General features: G+C 40.1%; 1 protein-coding gene across 6 annotated transcripts in view; it reads right to left on the bottom strand.

The window, feature by feature from the left end:
• The window catches only part of FARP1 (FERM, ARH/RhoGEF and pleckstrin domain protein 1), a 213970-nt gene that overhangs the window by 165349 nt on the left and 31648 nt on the right, over positions 1-16973 (bottom strand). For all 6 annotated transcript variants that reach the window (XM_040584421.1, XM_040584424.1, XM_040584420.1 and 3 more), the window contains exon 2: positions 5325-5520. In XM_040584421.1, the coding sequence (XP_040440355.1) occupies positions 5325-5495 (171 nt within the window). In that variant the 5' untranslated portion in view covers positions 5496-5520. The remainder of the gene's footprint in view (positions 1-5324; positions 5521-16973) is intronic.

Raw genomic sequence — 16973 nt, 5'->3', positions numbered from 1 at the left:
AAAATTTGGTTCCTGATGCACAAAAATTCCCTGCCAAGCTACTACATCTGAACTCCTGTGGAAGATAAATGGTTGTCAGCCAAGACCATTTGGTCTTTACTCTCAAACAACCTAAAGGTGAGGAAGCCTTTCTCTTCTGACAGAAAAGCAAATAGAAATGAAATGTTTACAGCTGATGTTTACTAAGGATTATACCTTCACTCTGCTTTCTATTAAGAGACTCCTGTTGCTTAAGAAACCTGATGTTAATCCCTCAAAGCAGATGACATTTTTCAACCCTGCATATTTCACAAAGCTTGAACACATTCACAAAAAGAAAGTTTACATAAGACACAAAACAGATGTTTAATAAACTCGAGTAATCTGACAGGCAAGTATGTTTTGGTCTTTCCAAAAGGCAGCCACAAAAAGGAAGCAACTATTTTCTTCCAGACACAATAAAGAGGTCTTTGGTTTGGTTTTAATTAAAATGACTGGATCCTAACAGAAAGAAGAATCCTTACCTCCTGTGATATACTTTGATCTCACCTTTGATGCTAATGGGAAAGAAACAACTCTGACTTTCTATTTGGTGTCAGTTGTATCATTCCAGTCACATCAGCATCATTCACCCAAAGAGTAGGATATGATCAGTCATAAGCATCGCATCAGTCAGGGTCAAACCTGGTCTGAGTCACCAAATCATCCCAGCAGTATAACATGAGAATCAGTCATATCTTCACCATTACTTCGAAAGAAACAACACTGACTTTTTCTGCTTAGAAGCAGTTTAAAAGAAGATTACTTCTGGCACTGAAACAACTATAAAAGTAAATATATTAATATAAATGGCATAGACACTAAACATTAAAGGGTTTTCTTTCCTGGAATGATCTGCAGTGGATGCAGCCATCAGCTATATTTACTGTTCCTTAAAAAAATTTATTTCTTTTTTACTTAAAACTGGTTTGAATCTACAGGGGAGACCATATTAAAACAAATGAGAAAATCCCTAAGTTTTAGTATGGTTTTATGGAATCAGTGCCATTCTCTTCCAACTGACTTAGGTGAGACTGGTAGGAATAAAACCAGAGTAAAATCAAGCTGAACTGTACCTTTCCACCCTCTCTGGTGTAGTACACAGCTTTCATCTGGCAGTGTTGGATTTTGCAAGTCTTATAGTAGAAGTGTCAACCTTTCAAAATGGTCAAGATCTACATAAATATGATTATCATTTATGTGTATAAGGGTGAAAAAAATGTTCTTCTTCCTTCACATTGGTTATTTAAACTAAAGCTGTTGTCCTCTTACCTGGCAGAAGGGACCGTGTTTACTCATGCTATCATGTAGTCATAACTCAGCCAAACACTAGCTAAAATAGACTGCTGTATTTTGGAATTCTGCAATCTTCAGTTAGCATATCTAACTAATTTTTCAGTAAATACAGCCAAACTGGAAATTAGAAACAAAAAGCAAGAGACAAAAAATCTATTCCACGCTGACATGCAACCCTTCACAAAGCTAACACCATGACCAACAGCTGCAAGTGCTGAATGAGTCTGAACTTTCAAGTCATGGCCTGATTTTCAGGCACTAATCATCTACAACTGCAGCTGAAGCCAGCTCTCATCTGCGAATTCATGGCAGACTCAAAGTAAAGCTACAGAAATTCAGTCATAAAAAGTTCAGTAACTTAAGAGGGAAGGTTATTCTACATCATTTATCTTCTCACAGCAGAACAGACAAAAGTGTGCTCAAAAAGATAATTCATTAATTTTATACTTTCCTTTTATTTTAAAGGCAGTAAATACAAAGTGGAAGTAATACAATATTTTTAATGAAAGCAGCAGTGCCTACCTTTCCCCAGCCTCCCCCAAGCATCTGTATTTGCTTGAAAAGAGTCATGCAGCCAGCTAACTGGATGTGTGTATAAGATCCTGAATTATCTATTGAAGCTTTCACTAACTTTTTGGAATATAGGAAGGGTTGGAAATTCTGCAATGAAATATTGTTTGCTGACAGCAAGTGGGATATAACATTTTTCTTATGTACTCTTTACTTTTACAATACTGCATTTGCGACGATTTATTAAAGGTTTCATTGTGACTTCTGTTTTTCAAGTCTCCCATAAAAACTCCCTCCATACACTTCATGGTTTATTTCCTGGCAAAAAACATTATTTACAGACCCATATGAAGTCATATGGATCTTTATTTCCTCCTTTTTTTTGTCTGTCTTTTTGCCTTGTGAGACACTAATACAACAAGCCAAACTTGGTATGATTATATAGCATCAAAACACTAACACCAAAATAATCAATTCTCCTTTAGAAGGTCAAATGACACCAGATTGACTTCACTTTTAAACAGCCCAAAGAGCAGCAGCATGGGGTGCGCATGGAATGGAAGTAGGTCATGTTTTTCTCCTGTTTTGTTACATACAGGACAGACATAGAAATCTGAAGGATTTTGCTCTAATTAAAACAAGTCATCTGCATATGATGGGAGACAGGGGACTGCCTGAGTGCAAGGGTATTGAATCTCATCTCCTGGAAGATAATTTGGGAAAAAAAAAACCAAACAAAACAATGGAAAAAAAACCAAAACCACCCAACCAGCCACCAACCAACCAACACAACCCACAACACAAAAAAACCCAAACACACACACCAAAACAAAAACAACCACAAAAGTCCCCAACAAAACAAACCCCGAAAAACCAATACACAGATAAGATCTTTTCCCAGTTTTAGCTAATGGAGCGATGGTGGTGAATCTGTAACGAAAGAAATAAATTGTAGAACTAGCAAGGAAGGCGGACCAGACAGATGGACAGTCCCAACCACACTTCCCAAATTCAGGAAGTAGCAGCATCGGTATCTGTTTCTGGTTTTACGCAGACTTCACAAGCAACTGATAAACTGGCATGACTTAACCTTCATACCGTCCTACAAGACGCATTACAAGCAGCACAAAAACCACTCAAAGTTTTGCCCATTTGCTAACAAAGATATCATCCAGCAAAATTCCTGAAACTGTAGGAAACAAAACCTTCTCCGTTTACTTGTGTCATGTTTGGAAGGTTTTTTTCATAACTATAGCAGCTCAGGTTTTGGAAAGAGTAGCTTAGACCTTCAACAATGCAAAAAACCCTCTAATTCTCCACTAAAAAGCAACCCCACAGGTGTGCTTAGGCATGTGTGTTTAACATCCTCTGCCCATAGTCACACTTGCTGCTCCAAAAATATTTTGTTGAAATGGTGTCGCTTCCTTTTTCCGTGTATACTGCACCAATCTGGCTAAAACCAGCAAGCTTATAAATGGTAACATGGGTTTTCCAACATCAGTAAATATCTCAATTTAGGTATATTAAAAGTTTTTCAGTTTTGTGAGATGGGACTAAAAATTGAGTGCCTTTTAGAGCAGACTGAAAAGATGTGTATTATTTCATTTGACTATGCATACCTCAAAGACAAAAGGCTTTGGGAATCCACTCTAAGAGACTTTATAATCTAAGCATCCTGCAAATTTCACCACAAGATCTGACTTCAAAACCAACTGGGCCTTCCTTATGAAATAAAAGCCTCAGAAAATAATGATATTGATGTTTTCTGAACAGAGTTGTTTAAACACTTGGGTCTTCCAGGTGTTGCTGAAGTCTAAAAACAAAAAGTAATGTTGATGTCTTCTAATATTGAAGGTCAAAAAAATACAGTTTTCTCAAACTCCCAGAAGCAAAACTGGAGCTACATAGGTGCACTGCATCCAAACATTACTTATGTTTGCTGCCAAACAATTTGATGAAAGGGACCTGATCTCAAAATGCTTCCTATTAAATGTTTGTTAAACAGAATTATTAACTCTTACAAAGTGCATGTAATTTCCAAAGTATGGTGAAGTAGCAGCTGTGGAGAGGAAAAAACAAGCTGCCTCTGGGATAAAATGGATATTTCTACCACATAAGATAAGCAGCACAACTTTCACTAACATTAGATAATTTATACCAGAACTACACTTTTGAACAGCGACGATTACCTAAAGACTGCTAGTTTTAGTCTGTCTGCTACAGATATTTGATAGGCATTCTGAAGGGCACAAAAGCATAACAAGTTGCTGCATACATGAGCATTTCACTTGATGACAGCTCCGTTCACACATACCTGCCTGCCAAGAGAACTTACTTTCTACTACAACAAAATCTGAGACTGAGCACACAGTCATAGTTGGGTCACGAACAGCAGCAGAGAACAAACTAAAAACCATGTGCATGTAACATGCACAAACCAGACAAACAAAACCTTATAAAGAGGTGTATATATATTTTTTTGGTTTTTTTAATGAGGATTTTTCTAGTCACAATTCCTTTCTCTTTAATACAAGGGTAATGTTTTTTTAGTGACCATAAGCACTGTCACAGAGTGTGTGTGTGATCTATGTGTCTCGTTGGCAACCCTCCATTCCACAGAAGGGAAAACTGAGCCAATGAAGGCATCAAAGTTGCCATAGCTAAATAAAATGTAAGTAGCAAAAGATGAAATTTGAACCCAAGTTTCCAGTTTCCTATTCAATGCACCCTGAGGACTTCGGAAAAATATATGTTCCAGCATATATCCGTAACATCAACAGTGTTCAACAGCCTTACATGTTAATTACCTAAATATGGCATGTTAAAATCATTAGTGGTTACTAACAGCTAGATAGTGTAAAACAGAATCAGTCTTCGTATCAAAACTAACTTAAACCAATTCTTCTTATCATACACACACAAAAGCAGTAATAACTCTGTTTCCTTGGCAAATACAAACCTAGATTAATTTCAGTGAGGTATACAGAAACTTTAGATGAGTGCTTTGATTCTTTCCTTGCACTCAACGTGTGTGAGAACACTTGGTACCTGTTAGAGCCATACCAATTAGTGAAAAACTTGATTATTTCAAGTTACTATCCTAAGGACTTGCTAGAGGAAAAGAAAAAAATAAATAAATCTGCATAGATCTATGGTTTACTGGATCAAGAGCAAAACAGCACCAAGAAAGTATTCTGACTGTTCAGAAAGCAGAGGAAACCACTGATGTAGTATCTGAAGAACACCACCAAAGCCTTTCACTTCTTCTGAAGCTATTCAAACAGTAACAGAATAACTATAATTTACAGTTCACTTCACTGTTTAATGTTATTCTATTGCACCATCATCTATTTAATGCTGATGTAACAGCCATTTTCTCCATAACATGAATTCATTAGCCAAGGAATCACGGTTGAAATAAAAAGAGAACTAGTTTGAAAACACACTTTTTTTAGAAATGCCTGAACAATCTTCAGCCACCCCGACCTTCACATCCTTACCGGAATGTCAAAAGTTTCTTGCGTGTCGTCCAGCATCTGAATTTTGATGGAGACAAGCTTTCCTGGAGGTGTCATAGGTGGTTTCTGTCCGTGCTCCAAGGTACTGATCCCAGCATTTTCCTGAGCTCCTAACCGGGATCCTGCTGTTGGTCTCTGCTCTGTTTCACCCATGTTTAGGGAAACACGTTTGTGATATCTGAAAAAAGAATAAAGGGCAAAGAAGACCATATCACTTATAAATAACAGGTTTGACACATAAGCATTACAGTATATATACTTACAGCTAATAAATCATACAACAGTTAACACAAAGTAATAAAACATTAGGGCTGGGTTTTTTTAATGTCTCTTAAGACAATAAAACCATTTAAACCTTATACGTTTCAAAATACACAGGCTAATCACCTACTGTGGGTAAGGCTGATAGACTGGCTACAGTACTGCACAATGGGAAAATACCGTACTCCTGGAAAAGGAAACAAGACCACATTGGAAACAGAGCATGACAGAACCCAGATTTTAATGAATTATGCTAATTTTTACGTTGAATCAGACTGTTATCAGCCACAGCCAGGGGTCCTGGAGAAGGGAATAAGGTGAGGACAGCAGGTGGGACAACTCACCACTTGCTGACTATTGTTCTCTCTTGGCTATATCAGTATTTTTTCCTTTGGTCCTTCCAGCCTTCCCTGGCCCTGTGCAGCTGCCACCTTGCTTAAGAGTCTGCAAAGCTGGAAAGCCAAAGGGGTACAAGGTAACCCAAATTACACGGCCTAAATATTTTGTTTCCTTCAGGGACTAGAGCTGCTCTAGAACCTGGAACCCAGGTTGATCCTACTGATGGGCCAATGACTGTGGGGACATGCTACTGGAAAGGCCAAAAAAAGCCAGAGCAGTAACACTGGTTGGGAAAAGCATGGGAAAACTGATTTCCCATGGAGCTCTGTAAGCAGAAGGGGAACACCAAGGAACGTACCTCCCTTGCTGTACTAGGGGAAGGCTATGCCTGCACCACCCACTGAATGTAGATGTCTGCTTCATATCCATGGAAAGTAACCTCAGAAACTGGCTTGCTAATTTTGTTGCTGTGCAGCTTTCACACCACATTACACAGTATGTTTCTGCTCAGTAAGTATTCTATCCCAAAAAGGGAGCAGAGCTACAGCAGTGGTTCACTGTGTTTTTTCATTAACTGGCACAAATTTGAACTTTCTTTTTTAATTCAAGGACCATTAGTTTTACTTGTCAATCATTACACGCCATACTAGAATTTTATTTCACTTCTTCGCACCTGCCTTTTGACACTCTAGCTGGGTTTCTGATGAAACCCACTGCTACTGTCTATTTATCTTTCTTGGTAATTGCATTTTCATTCTGCATGACTTTTATATGCTGATCAATGACCATTAAAAAAAACACGTAGCACACTGAAAAAATGGAAATGTAACTTTCCAGCTGAACAGAGGCACAGGAAAAATACTGCCAATCATTGCCTGACTTTAAGGTTACAACTATTGAGAAGCCTATGGGAAAAATAGGCAGCATGAGACAGCCTATGTATTAATGAATGCATCACTAGCTCTACAGTATACTATAAAGACGAGTGCCAGGTAATAAGACACCAGTTCCCTCCATAAGGGCAGAATAAAATCAATCCTGTCTTCGGCAGGATATACTATTTACTACACATCACTCTTCCTTGTCCTGACTAATCTGTTCCCACAGATTTTTTTACACAGCAAGTAGCTTGGAGTAAAAATTTTTAATACAGCACTTTGATTAAAAAAGTGTCACCTGAGAAGGAAGGGAATGAAAAATTAGAGATTGCGTACTTCTACTTATCAGTTCAACAGGCACAAGTGAAGGAGAACAAAAAACTGCAAAGTTTTGCAATGAATTGGCCCCACCCTACCCATCAAAGCTGGAAAGATACCAGTGAAACCTACCCAAGCACATGACAAACACTACTGGAGAGGCAAAATTTTCCTCAATTGGCATTGTAATCTAAAATGTACAAGGTGTCAATTAAATTTATTTTATTCTTTAGAATTAATTAGTTTAATTTTTTTTATGATACAAAGTGCCAACAAGAAAGCTGTAATTGGAGGCAGGAATTCCAGAAGAAAAGACACCAAGCTCTATATAGCAAGACTCCAGGCCTGCTTGCAAATAAATCTGATTTTCCTGCGTGTGAAACACAAAGAACCATTTAAAAAGGTAACACACATACCCAGTCTGGAAGTGCCATTACACACAAAGATACTGGTCCATGTCCTTATTAATTCAAAAACCGTTTTAAGAGCTCTTCTGAAGTCACCATATGGCACAGACAACACCAACATGGCAGAAAGGACCTCCGCAATTGCTGTGTTACTATAGTAGTTTTTGGCTAGGTGCAGACATTTAAAGTGGATGAAGAAGAAATACGTTCTTTCCATTAAATCCTAAACATAGGGAATCAATCCAGTCAGTTCAAGTGACACCATTAAATAATCAATGCAAGGAAATATTACAGAGCTTGAACCTTCATATAAATGTTATTCTAATGAGTTGATCTAGTGGCCCCCATACACATTCAGGCAGGCCAGTAAACTTAGTGAAACAAGAAAATAAGACCCAAATTTAGAAGCCAAAAAAATGATGGAGAAAGGGAAACGACAAACCACTCCATATATACAGCTGAGGGGTCACTCTGATTCAGACAGTGAACTACAGCCACAGAATGCAACAGAAGAGTATTCAGCAGATATAGAGCAAACCTGGTGGGATTAGGATACCTAATGTCTGTCACGATGAGGAGAAGGATCAAGTCGGGACAGAGGATGGAGAATTTTAAAGATACCTACAGTAGAAAGATGACATTGATGAATTGGGGAGGGTATTAATGGAGAAGAAAGAGCAGTGGCCAACAGACTCCAATACACATTGTAAGCAGAACGTAAGCGGAGGTAGATAACCAGTACAGGAGCAAAGACAGTGGCAAAAAAGGACTCATTTGAACTCTGAAAATTAGGAGTTTCTGCCCGCTAGTTTTTACAGCTGATGAAACCCAAGGCAAAAATTGCATCTACTGTTTCTGCTGCAGATTCGCTGGGTATCAGTGCCCTTCTCAGTAGTGCTGTAGCATCTGCAAAGACGGAGAGAGACCACCACAGAGAACTAACCTGCATCCTAACCTGCACAAGGGAAGAAGTTACCCAAGAGATCAGAGCTGCACATGCAGGAGCCTTGGCTCCTCCTGCTCCTTCCCAGCTCCCACTCATGCAGTGCTGCCTGATGCCGTGCACTGACTCCCACCCTCATCAAACCCTTCACTGAGCTAACAAACCTCTCTAACCCAAAAGAAAACAATTCAGTGTTTTATTCTTTGCTGGAGCAAATTAACAAGAGCAAATTAAATCAGCTCTCAGCAGACTGGCAAACCTAACCACAGGGTGAGCTAAGCCCAGCCAGGTGCTGGCAGGCCACTAGACTGGCTCAAGCCATCCCATTTAACTCTACCTGGAACACCTGGAAGGCATAAAGCTACAACTGCCATAAGACAGATTAGTAAACAGGATTCTGTCCTAATCACACATTAACAATCCTTTTACACAGAAAATAAATGTTCAGATGACAATTTTGAAGTTCTGTACATACTTCCGCAGTAGCTGGACAAAGGCTGCAATGTGGTTCAGCATAAAGCCATTTTAGTTACCAGTGTTTAAAGCAGGGGCATTTTGCAGCATCAGAAAGGTTCAGGCCAAATAAAATTTCAACACATTTTTCTTTGGCAGGATGCAAAACTAATCAAACTGACCTAGTCTAAAGGGAGCTAGGAGTATAAACCACACTTTTTTTTTTTTTTTTTTTTTGGGGGGGGGGCGGGAAATGGGAATAAACAGTTACAAAAATCACAGAATACTTAGGAAAAGAGAAGCAATAAACCACTGTTAGAAACAGGAACAGATCTGACGTTGGAATAGTTGCTAACCCAATCTGTTAACTACACTGCTCTTCTAGGTCAGACAATGAGGTTTGGACATTTGATGCAAGAGGTTCCCGAAGTCTGAAGACTCCTGTTATAGGGGAGAATGGTACCAGACTGTATAGGTCTTTTCCACTTATTTTCCTTTGCTTAAACACATTTTCGCAGCACAAAACAGAAGACAGCACGCTGTTTACTATACTCCTTTCAAAGGCGGGGAAGCCTGAGGTACAGTGGGATGACTTGACTGGCCTTTAAAGCCACCAAGCAGACCCGCCACGAAGCTAAAGCTGCAGTCAAGGCCTCTTAAGATGCTGGCCCAACAGTCCCCCAGATCGTATGGCAACGAAACATTTGGAAGAGATTAAGGTAATTAATCTGTGAGATGACTCAAACTGACTCAAGGGCTTATAAACCATCAGCAAAAACTAGCAAGGCACCAGAGGACTAGAAAGGAGCAAATTCAATCCAGATCTTCCAAAGGATAACAAAAACGAAGCAGCAAGGAGAAAGAGGGGCAATCCAGGCAAACTGCTCACATGTGCTTTTAACTCTCTGCTTCCTGTAAAACTTTTGGGAAGCTTCAGCTGTGGAGAGGACTACAGCGAATACTGCTAGCTAACGCTCCTGTCAAGTACCCATCTTCAGTTCTACGCACTTTCATATTTGCAGAAAAACACGGAACTTGACCAATTGGAGTAAGTTTAACAAATCATAATAAATAAGTTAAAAGACAGGATAATATGCACAGGTCATACATGGAAGACTCAGAGAGAGCAGCTGTGGCAAATCCAACCCCAAGGGTGAAGATGCCACCTTCTCTCCGAAGCCCTGTCAGTCCACCCCTGGACCAGACATCAACACACCAAAGCGGAGGAAGCAGGACATGTCTGCACCTCAGCTGCCCACAGCACTGGCCAATTTATCAACTGAGCCCACTTCTCATATGATGTGCTGATCCTTTGCATTTCCTTTTCCCTTTCCATGGACAACAGCAAAGTAGGTATAGATGGATAGCCCTGCCAGAAGCACCGAGCAGACCAGCCCCGTACACCTTCAGTAAGGGAAAATTCTGTACCTGCAGCAAAAATTGTCAATGAAGCTGCATTTTTGTTAATACATCAGAATCACCAAATATGTGAGATGAGAGAGCAAGTTTCTTGAACCCACATTAAAGAAATATAATAAAATAATATAACAAGGGAAGAGGACCAGAAAGACTGAAACTGAATTCAGTCTGAAATGATGGGGGACAGAGGGCCAATACGGCTCAGGTTTTCATATTTTGCAAAACATTATCCCAGTCAATTTCCAAGTCCATGGCAGGCTTATAGAAAGCAAATACATCAATTACAAAAATTTAACTTTTTCATCTAAATAACACTAATGTGACTAAACCACAAATTTTGGAAGTTACAATGAATCAATGCAAAAGAAACTATCCCCAGTGCTTGCTCAGCAGACAGCTGATGCACACCAGGTGCAGCAGTGGTGGAAGTCAACTGGTGAGGTAGCAGACCAAATGCACACAGCTAGCTAATGCAGCAATAAATGGCAAATTTTCAAGTCATGCTAAATGAAGTGACGGGATCAGTCCCATTCCAGCCAACCAAACAATAACCAAGATCAGCTTCTTGAGCAGGAGTCACCACGTACCACATGGGACAGCTGTTTGGGAATACCTAGAGGTGACAGATTTATCATTTTCACAAACACAAAACAAATATGTTCTGTAGGAAGGAGAAGTCCACAGCAGAGAAGGGGGAATTTTTTTGAAAGCTTTGAAGTCACCATCATCTTATGAATCTTTGGCAGTTTCTCATGGGAGAAGATAGAAGATTTCTTCGAAAAATCTTCTCTTTTGAAGTCTTGATTTTCTTAAGGAGCTACCAAAACCCACAAGCATCCATCTAACACAACATTCTTGCTTCACATTATTCTGCACAGAACCTCACACCCCCTTGAAATTACACAAAGGTCCTTACAAAGAAAAATATACATTAGAAATCTGACATAACCAGAATTTTTTCATTAGGCTAATGGACCAGCATTTTTGTGGAAGCAAAGAAATGTGACACCAAAAGCTCTTAATAGAAGAACAGCCCAAGCAGGAAGGGCGGTAGTACAGACACAGCTGCTGGGTGTCTGCTTCTCTGCTTGCAACCAGCAGACTAAGCTTGGCTGCTCAGCTTCTAATGGAAACGTTAAAACTGAAGGTGGTTTATGGACTCATGTTCAGACTCCTGTCTGACCTTTCTGCTCACGTCTACAATACTCAGATAGAGAAGGAAGCATTATAAAAAGCCAACTCTTCTGTACCATTGGGCTGTATTCTGGAATTAAAAAAGTTAGCATTGTAAATGAAGGCTGCTTCATGAAGTCAGAAGTAGGGAGGCTCTAGGTGAGCTATGGTCAAGAAGATCAGTATTACAGGCTCATGTCTAATCTTCTGTACAGTCAGTGAAGAACAGGATGGAAGGGGAGCTCCTTAAATGGGCTTAATTTCTAAACACTTCTTTTTTTCTCCCCTGTCCCTAAAGACACAGAAAATTAACCTCTTAAAACCTGCCGCCCAAGAAAACACCATGGCCATCTACTTTCTGCAAGTCTCAGAACCAGATACTTTAGCATTCTGTAAGCTTCCTAAAATTTGCAACATTAAGAAATGCCCTCAATTAAGCAGAATATCCTTACGGAATAAAATTCATCACCTGTCATGAAAAGAAAGACAGCCCACAAAGTTGTCCACCTTGGTCAGACTCTGAAAACCTCTAAATCATGCTGTCTAATCCCTTGACTCAGGTACTAGGGCATGGTCACACAAAGCACAGACGAAGTACTCAGATTTGTAGAGCAATACAGTACACTTAGTTGTTAACACCAAACTAGCTAGAACATGAAACCAATGTCAAATTTAGGGACCTAAGCAGTAAGTAACACAAAGCTATACAAACTCCAGACTATTCAATACACTGATAACGTAGCCTGAAATCCAGAAAAATGAACATTTATGCACATATAGGACAAAAAAACCCCCACCTCTTGCAAGCCTATCAGCACAGCATTCAGCAATACCGAATTCATTACAGCTTCTACCTTTAGTGCCATTCAGCTTCCAACTGGAGCTCATTTATCTTCATTGCATTCAGGTCCTAAAGCTGTTTGCAATTCTGTGGCGCTAGCAGCTGTCCCAGATTCCAAGTCTTCTGCCAGATGTCAGCAAAGAGCAGTCCCATCCCACACAAATCCGATGTATGCTATCTTTTTTCCTCAACCACACACCTGTCAGTAGATATAGCAACAAGTGCAGTAATAGATTTCTGTATGCTTTTGCAATTGCCTCTGTGAAAAACCTCATCTCTTAAGCATAAATACAGATTGTTCTGTGAATCAAGCCAGCCTAGCGTACAAATATTTATTTTTTAAACCCACAAAACTGGAATTACTTTTGATGACTCTCAATGATATTAAACAAGACAGTAAACATACTGATTCACTGTGTGCTATGTGCTCCGGACAACCTTGCATTACAAACTTGCTGCAGTCAAGGAACATGTATTTTTTCCTCCCTGCACATTGTATAAGCAAGAAGAGCCACTGCATACATGTAAGTGAGCAATTGTATAACTGAAGCCTTCATATGCTCAGCCTCCCAAAAAGAATCCTCTGGAAACCTCTTCATACAAGTTACCCTTGGGACTGGTTGTGGCCATTTCCCAACTTCCAGGGACTTGTCTTCACTATTTATTCTTCGCTACCTCTTCATGGTACCCTTGTACAATGATCAATGCTGTTTACTTAAATCAGAAATGCCAATATCCTACTCAAACCAACACAGCCAATTTTAAAGTTTTCCTTTAAAAAGGCACCGTAAAAACAATTCTGGCTGTTCCTGGAAGGAAAATTAATGTCTCATCTGCTAAGCCAAGGGACTGATTAGTTCCAATTGCTCAGTTAGTGACTCTCCCTCAACAAGTGTGTTTTGCCTTCAAATCCAAAGGCATGGTCTGAGCAAAATGGGGAGCTCCTGGAGCCATGAATCCCTTAATAGGCCAAAGGGAGATATCTCTACACAAATACTTCGTTTATAGACACATTAAAATTTGAATTAAATATTACCCACTTGCTTTGCATATGTGTTTGCAACTTGTATGTGAAGTTCAACACAGTGTTTTTCCTTTGAAAATACCCTGCCACTTTACATCCCCAATTGAAGACTACACCTTTTCTACAGAATTTGTTTTATCGCAGGGCAGGGGAAGAGCATTTCTTCTTTACTGTGAAACTCACTAACTGCTTTCTGAGATGCTTTTCAACCTGTTGCAAAACTGCCTGCATAAGAAATGATGCTTAGGAATAAGATGCAAGCTACTGGTATCATATATTTGATTTCATTGACATCCCTTTCATTTCTGGAAGTGCCAATTCATCACTAAAATCTATAAAAAAAGTGAAACTCAACATGCTTGCACAAGTGACAAAATGCAATTTAAAACAAAAACTAATTCGAGGCGGGGGGGAGGAATTAGGAGTAAAGAGTGTATGAAATGCATGTTGAAGTCACCCAGATCGTCCTTTACTTATGATAAAATCTAATTTGGAAGTGACAAAGTACATGTTATCATTTTACGAAGACCTAAAGTATTTTAAAATTGAGATACAAAACCATCATGATGTGGGCAAAAAGCTATTTCACATTATGGACAGAAAGACTGTGGAAGCTTTATTGCCACATGGTAAATGCTAGCAACATACAAAAAGAGTTGAAGAAAACTTTTCTCTCCTCTGTTCCCAGCCAGCACAGATTTTCTTGATCAACTGGGTCATCATCTGAGCCCAGTTTATCACTGGAAAACACATGCAAAGTGGGTAAGAACTTAAATCAGTTTGGTGGTTCAATAGTAGTACAAATCATTCTTGAAGCCATTGAAAGCATTTTCCAAAACCCTTTCATGCCATCACTCTGCATAAATAAAGCTGTTGCACCAGCTGGAGTGCTCTGGGCTCATTCACCCATACAACACCTCATGTGAAAGCCAAGCCGAATGTGCTTATAGTAGAAGAAAGTAATCTGATTTACTTCCAGATTTAACAGAATTCTGAAAGGGATCCAGCAACTCATACCCAGCCTCAAGCATAACGTAGACGTTTTCCATCAAATAAAAACATGTCAAAAGAATAAATAACACACTACATTAATACTACTGTTCAGCAGTTGGGGGAAAATCTGATACAGTCCTGTTTTTGAGAAATGAAACAGCTCAGGGGAAGTGGTGTTTCTCTGAACCAAGTATGACTATATAGTAGAGGTATTCACACTGCCTAAATGCAAGCTGGCTCCTCCAGAGAGCTGTTAAGCCCCAGAGGCTAATTCAGGTGTTCAGTGTCCCTTCAGAGGAGCTTCTGCCTTCCTTGAGCATGTGGACCCCTAGCAGAAGACCAAAATGTACCAGGGTCAGCATGCCAAGAGCCTGTTCACTCTCCTGTTGACAGAGATCAGTTACAATCCATTGCACTGATGGAGTGTTGCATGAGTACGGATCAGAAGCTCATGAGCTTGCCACCACACATGCCGTGCTGCACAAAGTGGGTACCCTGATGGCCCAGTGGCTCAAAACCACAGAGAACAACGATATCAGTGTTCAGCATTATGCACCTGGGAAAGATGCCTATGCAAACATGTTAAACTGAAGCCATAATGGCCTTTACTAGTTTCCTTTTGCCCAAACCTTGTGATCAGAATCCCACAAAATTATTACACACATCTTCCACAAGGAAAAACATATTTATGGTCACTGTTGTATGCTCAGTATACAACCCGCTATAAAAACAGAAAAAATTCCTACAAGCTTTAAATATTTAAACATCTGTTCCCAAAAGACTTTTTTTTAAGTTTGTAAAAATGCTTGATATAATTGAATAGACAATGATTATTTTTTTTAAATTAAGTCTTTCAACAGAAGCATTTATTATGCTCAACCAAGAAAATACCACACTTGGTAAATGACACAGTTACCAGTAAGAAATGCTCATAACATCAAGGAAAAAAATTGCTTTATGTACTACTGTTTAGAAAACCCCTAGGAAAAAAAAACAAACAAAAAAACCAAACAAAAATCTTGAATCCTTGGAGAAAGTCTACCTGTGCTGAACAGCACAGTCTAGATGCTGTCTGTCCCTCTTTGACAACAACTCTCCTGATCTTTCAGGACACAGTACTTTTCTGTCTTTAGGTAACTGATAACACTGCATTTATTCCATGAACAGCTATCAGAGATACCATAAGACAGAGACATGGATATAATTGCTGCCACAGTTAAGTAGTTAAGTCCTCATTTTATGTATAGCTAAAATATAAGTATTATATACACTGCATGAAGACATACAAGGGCTGGTTTTCATGTAAGACAGATTTAGACCAAAAAAGCTGTTGTGCCTGCAGAATAAACTGCTTTTCCCACTGTACCTTACTTCACAATGAAAACTGGCATAAATTACTCCAAAGCATAGCACTAATAGTGACAGCTTTAGAAGCTGTACCTAGAGAAGGGCTTACCTGTTCAACCAGCCCATTGTGCCTTTATCAACAAACCTATTTCAGTGCAGATTATGTGGTTTCTGTTACATTTCAAAACTAATTACTTACTTGCTTAGAAGCGTGAAAAAAGCATTATCTGTGGAATTTGTACTTTTTACTACTGAATGGAACAGTCAAAAGCATCAGTCCTCTTGTTCTGTTCTCTTCCTTGCAGAGTTTGCAAGGAGAGAAAGCAGAAATACTGCCAAAGCGGCCCGCTGCTCTGCACTGACCTCCTCAAAACATCATTGGAAGTGACACTCCCAAACAGCCTTTACAATATAAGCAGGACGGAGAGGCATAAGGCTCAGATCCTTTTTTAAAATTAAGATATCAAGAGGTAGAAGCTGTCAGTGAAAGATTAAGCAGAAAGAGGGACATACTAAAAAATGCATTTCAAACCATTCGAAGTGAACGCTGCCTGAAAGATTGTGACGGGTCCTCTCACTAAATATCAGGCTCCCAGTAAAGCAGCATGGCAGGGCGCACTGCTCACCAGGCAAACAGGGAGACTGGGTATTAGATTGCTCTTCCTTCCCTTGGAGAACATCCTACACTCCTCATATTCCTTTCTTGGCTCCCGAGTCTCAAGTTAACTTTAGATTATGCTGAACACAGAAAGCAGCTTTTATACCCACATCCAACAGTGGTACACAGCATACTCATGGCAGGCAAAGACCTCTAAAGAGTAAATAGCTAGTATCTCCCAGGAGTTTTTCCTTGCTGAGCATGCTGGAACTCCGCACCCTTTCTCAATGGCAGGGCAAGGTCTCCTCGCAGAGCGGGTGAGCACGCGCCAGCCCAGGCACAGAGGAGCCCAAGACGCCTTTCATTTCCATGGCTGCCTGAACTGGAGCAGGTCCAGGCCCTGGAGTGGGTCCAGGCCCTGGAGAGGAGGGAGCCCATCTATCCTGCACTGGCCACGGCAGGGCTGCCAGCAGCCGGGCAGCGAAGAAGCGGAAGGCGTGCATCTGGAGCACAGCAGGGACGAGCGCCAGACCCGAGGGAGGCGAAGGAGCAGACTGGGACAAGGGCCCGAAACAGGAGCGGGAGAGAGCGAAAAGGGCAGGGAAGGGAGCCAGGGATCCTGAGGCAGTGTGCAAAA

The sequence above is a fragment of the Falco naumanni genome, chromosome 2, assembly GCF_017639655.2.
Source record: "Falco naumanni isolate bFalNau1 chromosome 2, bFalNau1.pat, whole genome shotgun sequence".
Lineage (NCBI taxonomy): Eukaryota > Metazoa > Chordata > Aves > Falconiformes > Falconidae > Falco > Falco naumanni.
The sequence above is the reverse complement of the archived record's forward strand: the minus strand, read 5'-3'. Positions and strand labels throughout refer to the sequence as shown.